Source organism: Maylandia zebra, linkage group LG20 (assembly GCF_041146795.1).
Source record: "Maylandia zebra isolate NMK-2024a linkage group LG20, Mzebra_GT3a, whole genome shotgun sequence".
In the NCBI taxonomy this organism is placed as follows: Eukaryota; Metazoa; Chordata; class Actinopteri; order Cichliformes; family Cichlidae; genus Maylandia; species Maylandia zebra.
The window spans coordinates 32,668,742-32,681,304 of NC_135186.1; the positions used below are offsets into that span (position 1 = coordinate 32,668,742).

The window sequence follows — 12,563 nt, forward strand, 5'->3', positions numbered from 1 at the left end:
GGTAGACAAGCAGTTGACAGACCTTCCTGCTTGCATAAACGGGCAATTAAGAGGTACAACTGCCCCATGATGATATGACCAACGTAGTGAAACACAAGATTCAAAGACTGTGAAGAAGCTAACAGTTTGGTCCTGACTGTAATAATGTTTTAAGGGTAAAAAACACTGTGAGGCCTGTGAGGACGAGTCTGTCTTTAAAAATATATTTTGCACCAATAGATAGCACAAAAGCTTTCTGTGTCTACTAATATATATAGGAATGCATATAATCTGGATATAAGCTGTGAGTAATATGAATTGATATTGACAGTGATGTGCAAGGAGAGCAACACTGTTCCCTTTATTGCCCTGCTAAAGCTAATTTCTGACCCATGAAACCACGATTTTGAAGAGAGGAAACGTTCCAGGATGCCCCGACTTTAGCACAACCCCTAAAGGTAAATCATTGCATTACATGGTCAAGTAGTCTGAGCCGATAGGGATGGTTAAGAATCACCTGTTGGCTGTACACTGGAAATAACTGATCTTAAGTTCAAACACACACCTACCTCTCATAGGCCTCAAAATGTGTACTTGCCCCACCCATTTCTCCCTCCCTCTTTTCCTATTTGTAATCCTCCCTCATAGCAGAATCTCTTGGCCCTGAGGAGCCACTACAGAGCATCACAGATCATTCGTTCTTATTTTGTGGTGATCTTGGCAGTTGTTAGTTCTGTCAAATCAAAGTAAGAATTTCCTGGGTTTGACTCCACCGGCTGGCCGGGGACTTTCTGTGCAGAGTTTGCATGTTCTCCACATGCTTGCAAGTGTTGTCATTAGGTCCACTGGCTTCCTTCCACAGTCCAAAGATATGTATGGGTTAGGTTAACTGGCATTTCTCTAGGTGTGGATGTTTCCAGCCTGTTTACTGTCTCAGCATCCTCCCAGCTTGTACCCTGCCTTTCACACTATGACAGCTGGAATAGGCTCCAGCCTCCTCGCAACCCTGAATTTGATAAATTCAAGAAAATTGATAAATAAAAAGTTTTAAGCCAAAAAGTAGAGAGAGTAGGCCTAAAGTGGGAGCTGGTTGTACAGGAGAGGGGTCTCACAGGTGAAGACGCTGCCTCCCATTCTGCTTTTCAAAGCTTCACAAAATGAAAGTAAGCCTGCACCCTGAGAGCAAAGTGCTCTTTTGTGATAATATAATGTTATGAGACATGAGACACGATGATTCAGGACTTTGTACGTGAGAAGAAGGATTTTAAATTCAATTCCAACCTTAACAAGGAGCCAGTGAAGAGAAGCTAATAAGAGAGAAATATGATCCTTCTTTCTGGTCCCTGTTAGCTCTCTCTCTACAGCATTTTGGATCCGCTGAAGGCTTTTCAGGGAGCTTTTAGGGTGTCCTGTTAATAAAGCCTGTAAGTAACAAATGCATGGTACAGCTTTTCTGTATTGCTCTCTAATTAGAGAACAGTACAAATACTGTATGCACCAAACAACAACATCAGTGCTACAAAGCTGCTGCAAAGATTGGGCAAAAATCTGGTTATGGTGAGATCCTGTGCACGTGACCAGCATGTCTGACAGCAGTGGATATTTGCTCAGATGCCAGCCAGTCTGCAAAACAGTGACATATTTAACTATTAAAACACAGAGTCCTCTAATGTAGGTTCAATATGTGACTAACACAAACTGTGATAACAAACTGTGTCTCAGATTATCATGCTTTATAATATTCTTTCCTTGGTAGTAACAGTTAAGGTGTTATGTGAGTTACATGGACGCTTCAGACGCCTTTTCTGTCGTGTGAAATGACAGCACTCAGAGCCGCCTCACAGTGAAGATTTGAAATAAGGAAGTGAATTCAGTTCAGTTCAAACCTGCAGAGGAAACTGAGACGTGCACTGTCGTGATCCGACTTTGTGGTCTAGAAAGACAGAGCGAGAGAGAGCGAGTGAAAGAGAGACACCCCGAGCCGCCTTTGCTTCTTGTTTCTGCTCCATCTGTGCGTCTGGAGCTCTTCTTGTGGAACAAACAGCCAGGAGTTCAAATGGGCTGAAGCAGCTGTTTGCTTCACTTTACCACCGATCCATGTGTCAGGATGACCAGCAACAGCAAAACGGTGAACTCCGCTGCAATAAAAGCAGAGATCAAGAGGCATGATTCCCTTCAGACTGCAATCAACAGACTGGCCAAGCAGTTTGAAAGGGTGGGGGATCAACAGCTGCGCTCAGGCCTTAAAGTTTACCTCCACAGTATTCAAGGTAAGCTCCTCTTTCTTAAGCTTGGCTGCTCTTTGTGATTGACCTTTACCTGTAAACTGCAAAAGCTGTTGTCACAATAACAGGATATTCATTTTAGTGTTATTCTTGGCGTGTTAACATGGGAAAACAGCTTACAAATGATAAGTTTTAATGCTATGGTGGGTGAGAACAAGACAGTTTAGGTGATTTATATCTTCCCCTTCACTTCCTGTGTCAGTCGGTGTGACTCTTCAGTGGAAGAGAGGCTCATTTCCATTATCGTTTTACTGTGAAGGAAAACATTTACCACGTTGCTGCAGGTGTGTACTGGCATTTATTTATCAGCCAGGCTCTGGACATGGGCAACCAATGGCGACACCACCTCAGCAGCCATCGCCATGGCAGCAGCATAAAACCTGCTGTGCGGCCTACTTCCTTTCTGCCAATCTGCAACTGCCCTCAAAGCCACTTCCTTTCAAATAAACAGGGCCTTACATGTAACGCTGATCAGTTTTACATCATTTCCTCATCCTACTTCCCACCTTTTCTTGTTAATGTGACACGAGTTACTGTTGATCTACCTGTGATTTTGTTTTTAGATTTCTGTGGAAAGGTAGTGCACAGTAAGTGAGATGTAAAAGTAGGGGAAGTACTAAAATTGTATGTTTAAGTTAAAGGAACAAGAGCACAAAAAAGCTTTTGTCACTGCTGCGTGGAAAGGACCCGGCTTCACAATTTGATGTTGCATTGTCAGTTCAGTTCACTTCAGTTTTTATGTGTATAGTGCCAATTCACAACAACAGTTGGCTCAAAGTGCTCAATAAATACTTAAAGCACATTTAAGTATGCCAATTAATTGTACTCACTATATAAGTGGTGCAAAGTAGGGCAAGGTCAATTTAGTGCATGGCAAACACACAGCTCATCTTAATCTCAGCTAGCATAACCACTGCATATTTAAGAAACAGCAATCAGAAACCAAACACGTTCATGTGTTTCCATTTCCTTTCATGTAATGAAGTAAATCCTAAAGAAAAGGTCAAATTTAACTAACCACACATTTATAAAACTGATGATTAGGAGCCTCAGACATCTTAAGCAAAAAGTCTGACTTAATGTGGAAGTTAAGTCAGCCTGCTCTTACTATATGTGACTCTTTAAAGGCACAATACCTTCACACTTTGTTATTAGTTAAGATTCAGAGAACTTGCTGAGATGCTTTCCACTGATTTCCGTTTCTGTTTAACACTAGTGGCGTCACAAACAACAGGAGTAGTAATGCAATTTCCTGAAAACAAATTACTTTTCTGTGATTCCCACACTTTGATGTTACTTTCTGCCCCACCTCGGTGCCTACTACACATAAGACCAGCATTTAGGTTAAAGGTTATTTTTAAATCAGTGTAATTGGCCGATGACCGGTCCACTGTGTACCCTGCTTCTCACTACCTGTGAAGGACGTGATGGACTCTCAAAGCTTTGATCACTGAGTCATTGCTTCTGTGTGACTGAGAAAAACACACACATCAAACACTTTCAGTTAGTCCTCTGTTCAGATGACGGTGGTTTATGTTGCCAATTGAGTAAAACAGGTTTTAAAAGAAAAAGAGGAAACATCTTTAGTTCTAGTTTTGGCCAGTTAATATAATTTTAGAAGTATAACAAACATGAAGAGGCTTGATATATAGTTTGGGTCTCATATTTTCACTGAGCATAGTTTTGATTTTGATACCAATTCTTTTTAGATCTTCCTCTGATGAACCGCAAACTCACACTGAAAAAACTTAAAATCAAACTAAACATCCGTGGACTAAACAGGAGGAACTCAACACTCCTCGGAAACGGACTGAGTCGAAAACAAAAGTGGAAAAATGAACTAATGAGAAATTTACCGTTAACTAGCAGTGTGGTGAACTGTTTAGTCTGCTGTGACAGCTAGAGGAGTTTCAAGATGAAAGGAAACGCTCACATGGTGTCATCCTGTGCAGCTGTGGATGAATGAAATGTGCAGTAGTATGCGAGTAGTATCAGTCTCTCTTTGCTTCCCACAGGCCCACAGACTGACTGTGAGAGGCAATGTTTTAAAGGATATTTTGATATTAAACAACGTACATAGTTTAGTTCACTGACCTCTTTTTATAAGGCCAAGCTGTTAACAGTTCCATCCATAGCTTGTACTTAAAGACGAACAACAGATCCTAATTAACAGATCCTTGCTTTAAGGTTAGAGTTTTTTTTTCCGGTCTGAGTATGAATTCTATGCATCTATAGTTTTCTTTAGCATTAAGTATTACATTAATGAATTACATTAATGAATACATTAATCATCATTAAGTATTAGAGCCAGTCCCAATGAATTTTATCCATTAGATTTAAGCCAAAATTATCGTTTAATTTAGCCTACAAAAATGAATTTTGTAATAAGAATTAAGATTTTCAGTTAACTGAAAATAGAAATGTTTAATTCCTTTATTGTAAATCGCTAGTCAAGGCCTATCTGCAGTACCTTCATGGTCCACAAGGGGGCCAGAGAATGCACTTTGGGATTAACTGACCTAATGAATTCAACCTCTCAAGTCAATCATAGCTATCATTTGCTAACCTTGGTCATCACCTCAGAGTTGAGAGACGTTTAACTTGGGGTTCGCCCATTTTTTCTTGCTCACAGGTCTTTTTCGTGTCGTTGCTTCAAGTTTCAGAATCTTACATTTCTTTGGTCACTGTTCTTATCTTTCTCATATGATTAAAGCTAAACTAAGCAGAAATCTAGAAAAGGCCAAAATACAAACCCAAGCAGATCTCCTCCTCCTTTTTCTTCATGCATCTCCTTCCAGAAAAGCAGAGTCCTGTCCAGGTGTGTCACAATAAATAAAAGATTCGTCTCCTAATTTTGTTTCATGTAGGATTGAAACTCCACCCTATTAGGTGAAAGCCGTTTGCTTAATCCATTGTATCAACACAACACAACCAGATAGATTTTCTGATGCCTGAAAACAGATCCAAGAGGAGGTGCAGTCGGGTTCACATTATTATCATTTTTTCCCTCTAATGAAAAAGAAAAAATCACAACCACTGCTTTATTCAGAGCAAATCTCAATTATGCACACTTTTTTATTTTCTGTAAAATAACTCATCTAAAACAATCGGATCTTTGTTCACTTTAAAAGTATGGAAAAACTTGGGGAAAATGCATTTGAGCAACATGGCGTGTCATTTCGCCCATTCAACTAAGTGAAACACAGCTGTTAACGTTTTGTTTGTTTGTCACGTAACAGCTCAACAAGATGTGCAAAAAACAGCAATCCCACAGTTTTTAGGTGGTTTCCATTGTCATTTGGGTCACTGATGATGAGCTAACGGGGTTACATGCTAGCCTGTTGCTCTGCTCGTCTGTGAACTGAAGGTCAGTAGGCTCCCTGATGGATTCTTTTGAGCTTTGAGGTCTTTTTAGGGCCTGGCAGATTTTGACACACTCTCAGAGGCATCCCCTACCTCTAAAAACATTCAGCTGAATTTTCTGTGTAATTAGGCTGCTGGAGTGTTGGCGCTGTAGTGAGCGTATCCTCGGCGGGGGCCTGGATCTGTGAGTGTGAGAGTTCACTGCTGCTAAAAAGAGAGCCACCGCTCGTTTGGACTTAATGAGCGAGTGGGACGTGGTCGACTGACTGTGTGCCAAGGAAAAGGCTGAAAAAAGGCAGAGGCGAGGCGTAAGAAAAAGGTGCTCCTGGGAGCTAAATGAAGACATTTAAATGTGAATCTGACTGGTGTTCACTGCAGCACGGCAGCAGAGCGAGAGGCTGAGGTGGGGGGAAGAGAGTGAGGGCAGCTCATAGTGAAGGAGAAATAAAAAATCACCCAGCATGACCACTGCCCTTGGCCACTGTCCATCTGACAGCACCCGCTGCATGAGTGTCAGTGTGTATGTGTTTGTCTGGGGGTAGCTTTGTCTGCATGCATGCCAGTGACAGTATTTATGTGTGTCTGCCTAATTTGGTTTTACATGTGGGTGTCTTTTTCCCAATAATGAGATTCACCAACTGCAGCACCCCAGCCTGCACTTTCGTGTCGTGTCCCTGCTCGCACTTGTTAAAAATGGATTTTACACTCACATAATGTCACAACTCGGTGTGTGTGTGTGTGTGTGTGTGTGTGTGTGTGTGTGTGTGTGTGTGTGTCATTTAAAAAGCAGCTCAGCTTGATCTTCCTGTCTGAGGTTTTTTATCACGACTCCTCTTCGGCGTTTGATTCATCGGCCGCTGCTCCTCTCAGGTCGTGTGTTTTCCCCTTGAGCCAAAGGCTGGTTGTCAGAGGTCCTTTGTATTCAGCGCGAGTAGTTATTGCCCTCTCGCTGACTGTGGAAGGGAGGGGGAGCGGGCTGAGCAGGTGGACAGTCACATCCTGTATTATGGGATGATGGTGGGAGGTTGAGAGTGGTGCAACCGTGCCGGGAGACATCCTCTGATTTCACTTTTTTTTTTTTTTTAAGTCAGAGAGTAATTAACACAAAATTACACCCGGTAATAACTCACGAGATGGATGTGTAATCATGTTTGCTGCAGTGCTTCTGGTGTTGCACACAGCATAATTGCAGCAGTTCCTCTTGCGCTTTTGTCTTAGCTGGCGAGATTAAGATCAATCAGCCACTATTTTAATATTAAATTCCAGTTTTGAAGGAGAACAATGACAAAAATCTATCTTTCAATCTCCTCAAATGTGTGAATTTTCTGTCATTAGAGTGAATGTTTGAAAGTTTTAAAAACCAATTATTTTATTATATATGGCATTTCATTCAGATGTTCTTGCATTTTTGCACTAGTTTGCGAACAGTGAAGGTGTAATTATGAAAACAGCAGACAAGTCTTTTTTCCACGTGCTGTTTGTGCACAAGTTTCACTCACAGGCGATTTCCTGTATCTTAAAACACAAAGAAAATCTTTTCATCACATGAAAAAAATGCGAATAAAACATGTGTGATTAATTATTCTGGTCATATTTTCCACTCTGCGGTTCAAAAATTGATGTCCAATACCCTCTTATCCTCTCATGCTGTGAGCCCACCCACTTCTGCTAATGAACACACGCCGTAAAAGGCAATACACTGCAGATCAATACACTCACAGGAAATCTCTTTCACCCACACACACACACATGGACACACACATGTTCACAAAGACTGTTTTTTATATCCAGGGAGCAATTGTGATAAAGGATGTACAGAGGGAAAGAAGGAGGAGGAGGAGGAGGAAGGACATGGAGGAGATGATTGTGCCACCAGAGCCAGGAAGATTGTAACACCTTAGCAACAAACAAGCCAAGCCTCCTACTGAGGAGGAGCTACACGAAGCCCCACACACACACACACACACACACACACACACACACACACACACACACACACACACACACACACACACGCACATTCACATAAATAGACAGCTGAATGATCTTGATGAAGATTTTCTGGCACTTGGAAAACACACCCAGCCCACAAACACACATCCTTTTCCCACTCTTTGTCATTCTTGGCTGAACCCTGCACACTTGCCTCTCCTTACCACTGATCTCTTCTCCTGCAGCCTCCCCTCATTTAGCAGGTCCAGTTTGTGTGTGTGTGCATTGATGATTTACCACCAGTCCCTGCCTCTCACCCCCTCCTCATCCTCTCTGGCATACAGGGAGAAAGATGGAAGGGAGGGGATGGGGATGAGCCGTAAAAAAGCAGGGACCCTGCACTGTCTGAGAGGAGCAGCAGGAAAAGCAGAGGGAGAGAAAATAGAGGAGGGAAAAGCAAGGAAGGAGAAGCAGGATCGCTCTGCATTGTATGGATCGCCTATTGGAACAAGGAGGGGCATGTAGAGGGAGGGACATCAGAGATTCCTATCAGTGAGCGGAAAGGAGAGAGAAACGCAGAGTGCGAGAGAGGAGAGCTGTGCATGTGTGAGGGTGCGTTGCATGTGTGTGTGTGTGTGTACGTGATGCGATTTGGACTCGCTGAACCTGTGCGACGGTGTCTCTGTCAGAAGGCTTCACAGGCAGTCGAGGAGCTGTGACTCGCCTCAGCGTCTCCACTTGTGCTTGGCGCCTGATGCGCTCACAGGACACTGGCTGCCCAGGAGACAGAGAGAGGGGCGTGATGGCCGGACGCGCCCTCGCTCGGTCATGCATTTCCCCAGAATTCCATCCATCTTCTCCTGGCTTCTGCTCCCGATCCCCTCCAGCCCTCATCGGTGTCCTTCCTGTGCGTCTCCGTGAGGCTGCTTGCTTTTTTGCCGCCGCGCTCTCTGAATGGATGCTGCTGTCAACACGCATGTGAGGTGTGCAATGAGAGCCCATGATTTGGACTGGACTGCATTCAGCTCTGGAGGTTACTGTGCCATGCTGCTTTAGGGTGACGCTAATGAATCTTTAAAGACTTCACCTTTTCACTTTACAGCTGCTCTCCAGCACATCCTTGATGACGTATGATGCAGGGCAGCTGTTATTCCGAATGAATCAAGATTTTTGAAGCGGTTGGACAGAGCAGCATGTAAGCTGAGGGAGTGCTGCACATAAAATAAGGTCATGTAAATGATTACCATAAAGAATGAGGCATCAGACACCATAATGAAGATATTTTTGTCTCAGTGGCTGCATGCATGTGTTGTGGATACATTTTAATTGGGTGTTTTCTAGGAACAAAAGAGCTGCTTCCACTGTACTGACAGTGGTCCTGAAGGTTGTCAGGAAGGGTGGGTTTTGTTTTTGAATCACAGAGAAATGACAATTAGAGTGAGAGAAGAAATCCGTGACGGAAATTAAAATCCGAAACAAAGAAAGAGGGATTTGGGGGATGGATGAGCCCAAGAGTCTCTCTGCTGTTGTGTCTTCCGAGGAGAAACTTAATCTTCCTCCGTGTAAGTTTTTCGTCCTTGTCGTGTCGTCAGATTGTTTCACATCCGAACACGCTGGAAAAGCGTCAGTTGCTCATGTTGCTCTGTCTGGTTTCATTCATCTACTGTGTGTCTACTGAAGCCTGACCACATGAGCGGAGGCGGCGCCCTGCAGCAACGCACCACCTACCTCATTTCCCTCACCCTGGTCAAGGTAGAGGCTGTGGAAGAGAATGGAGATGAGGCCAAGAACAGCAACCAGGGGAAGGAGGTGGAGGCCAGACCAGGAGATGAGAGAGTGGAAGCTGAAGGTGGAGCTTCCACACGGACTGAAAATGGAGCTGGAGTGGTTTTAGGGGAACCACAAAGAGCTGAAGATGCTGTCATTGTGAAAGGGGGCACTGATGAACTCAAGGAAGGAGAGAGGAGATCCCTCAGCCCTCTGACAGATAAACTACCCTCAAATGTCCCCAGTAAAGTGGCTGAAAAGCCACCATGCAACCTCTCTATCCCCTTACCTGCTGAGAGAGTCACGATTCAGAAGACAAAGTCAGCAGACGTAGTCGAGAAGCCGTTTTCCAGCCCAGAGGCAAAGCAATGCAGGTCTCCATCTCTAACCACAACACCCCCTATGGAGGTGGCCGAGCCCAGCCGCACCCCAACCAGGACCAGCCTCCCTATCCGCCCTGCAGGACAGCGGCCCGTGAGCCTGCTCAAGTCTCACAGCAGCGTGGCCACCCGCGGCCGCGACTCCCGGGAGGGTAGAGAACGCAGCCCTACCTCAGCCCAGAGCCTCGATCGCAAGGACTGCCGCGTGACGACGCGCTCGCCAGGCCCCTGCAGGGCCTCCTGGGCCGAGGCGAGCAGGACCGAAGGATGGCGGGACCTGCAGGATGAGGCTCAAACTGGAATACAGCTGGAGATTGGAGGTGGCATGGCTGCAGTGATGAGAGACATCCCCAGAAAGGACAGGCTAAAGAGCGGCTCAACCTCCCTACCTGCACCTCCTACCCAGGCCCCCAAACCGGCTCGCAAAGGCAAAAGCCGCACGCTGGATAACAGTGACCTGAACAGCCTCTCTGAAGACCTGGGCCTGGCAAGAGAAGCTCAGCAAGGACAGCAGGGCCAAAGAGGCTCTGCTAAAGACAGAAAGATGCTCAAGTTCATCAGTGGCATTTTCACAAAGAGCAGCTCGGGGGCAGCGGGGTCATCCTCCACAGCGCCTCCCGTCTATATACAGAGAGACTCCAGTGAGGAGGAAGGTAGGAGGTCACAAACACATCATCACTGTCACCTCTTCAACTTCAAATCCATCCTTCAGACAGGGACTCCTGTATGCAGCCAAACATTTATCAGCCTAGCCCCTTCATCCGTGCACGGGCATCCATTAGAAATGATTTGGGTGGGGTGGGGTTGATCTTTTTAAAGAAGCCTGCACAGAATCTATCTGCAGGCTTTAACACTGTCACGTTTCCCCAAAGCCATGTGCGTCTGCAAATTGATGATAGATGAAGTTCTTTGATCTGAGGATTGACAATAGAATCATCTTGGACAGTTTTAACCTAATTCCCCTCAGAGCGCGGGGCCAATTTCACATCGCTAGAGGGGTAATCTGCACGCACAAACACTGACACTAACACCCCCAACACACACACAGTTAAGCAGTGTTCCCAGCATGGCTTTAAGTCTCCTAATGAAGCCAAAAGGGAGAGGAGCTGGTGGTCGGATTGCGTCGCTCCATAAAGCTGGAATGATTAGAAAAGAGGAAAGACATAAGATGATATTCGTTCACCCACGTCAAAAAAGGGAAGTGAGGATTCACAGCGAATCAAGAACATCTCTAATCCTGTCTTTGATAGTCCACCCACTGCATGATCTGCCACTATAAGGAGCTTGATTTTTTTTATTTTTGCACCTTCTTTCTCACCCTCTTTGTCTCCGTCAGGTTGAATTTAAATTCATGTGTGAACCTCAGTGTGCCTTTTCTAAGCTTTAGGATTGTTGGGTTGTGAGTTGAGTGGCTGCAGCGTACAACAGTGCATCTCTTTCACCAACATGTTTGCTCAAAGACGAAGCGAGTGTCGGCCTGTGGGAGCCAGCGAGCGAGGGAGTGTGTGTGTGTGTGTGTGTGTTTATGCATTCATTCACTCATTGTGTATTCACACTGTTACACATGCACACTGTGGATTCACTCAAACAGTCAGACCAGCCTCGCCGACCGTGCACACACACACACACACACACATTCACACACATACTCAAGGCAGGAGGAAGTGTTGCCATGGCAACCGGCAGGACTGCTGCTTCTGCTGCTGCTGCTATAGAGCCTGATGAAACATAGGGTGGAGGAGGTGTGTGTGTGTGTGCGTGTGTGTGCATGTATGTGTCTGTGTGCAGTGACACATGCTTGAGAGACAAAATTTCCTAAAAACAGAATTAAGTTTTGGATGTCAGCTACAGGCTGCACACAAGGGATGTGAGGGATCACTCGTGATTGGTTTGGAGAGGGTACTGAGGATAATTGGCTTTACGTAGGCATGTGTGTGTCGAAGCAGCAGAAGGATCACATTGTCTGATCGTTTTTGGCACCAGCAGCAGGCCATAAAGAGAGCTTTGAGTCAGAAAGACAGACAAAGACATGCAAAGTCTGTGTGTGTGTGTGTGTGTGTGTGGTAGGAGTTGGCCTTTTTCTGAGGGAGCTGGCTGCAGCAGCAGCTCGTGTGTAAGTGCCTTTTTTAATCGTGTGAAACACATCATCGCTGTGTGTGGTGTTAGACTTAGAACCAGGCCTGAGTTTAATCATCATCTGTTTTTGAAGGACACATCACACATTCACACTGAGGATAATGGGCAGTGTATCTATCAGGGTAGTCTGCCAAAACCTCCCGGTCTCCCGTTGTCTTCCTCTAGTTCCTTTCCTGCTTTGTATTTTCTGATAAATGCTTTTTCTTTATCAGAAAAACAAAAAACAAAAAAGGAGAACACAGGCAGCATGGCTCCTGAATCAAGACTAATGCCTACCGTTATAAAACCTGAAAAACCTTGTAGAGGCATTAGTGGTCCTTGAAGCTGAAGATTCAATGTTGTTTGAGAGGAAAGCCACTCTGCAGCAATCTTGGTTGCGAACCAAGATATTCTACAATCAACCCACAGCAAGAAGAAGTGTAAAACTTTTTTTAACCATGGAGATGGAGCCCTGTGCAGACAGCTTTGCAGCTGTGTGTACTGATCTCCATCAGCCACCACAGTCATCACTGTTTCAGCCTCCAGATCTTCATCTTCAATCTTATCGGACTATTTGAGGCTAACAAGACAAAGCTCATATCTATACAAGAATAGCCTAAGACTATGTACCTCCACCAAGGCTGAAAATGTCCTCCACACTGTGCATCAAGACAATATTTCCCAGTTGTTTTTCAATTTGTTGCATATATGTGTCCATAAAGTCCAAAAGTTAATAATTTCC

General features: G+C 44.7%; 1 protein-coding gene across 6 annotated transcripts in view; it reads left to right on the forward strand.

The window, feature by feature from the left end:
• Window positions 1–1,769: 1,769 nt before the first annotated feature.
• Window positions 1,770–12,563, forward strand: part of agap2 (ArfGAP with GTPase domain, ankyrin repeat and PH domain 2) — a 33,975-nt gene continuing 23,181 nt past the window's right edge. Inside the window, exons 1-2 of one of the 6 annotated variants that reach the window (XM_076878271.1) lie at window positions 7,917–9,121; window positions 9,240–10,359. In XM_076878271.1, coding sequence (XP_076734386.1) covers window positions 9,062–9,121; window positions 9,240–10,359 — 1,180 coding nt within the window. In that variant the 5' untranslated portion in view covers window positions 7,917–9,061. Of the gene's footprint in view, window positions 2,250–7,916; window positions 10,360–12,563 lie in introns of those variants that run through there. The other 5 variants (XM_076878272.1, XM_076878273.1, XM_004560255.5 and 2 more) reach the window with 5 other exon arrangements.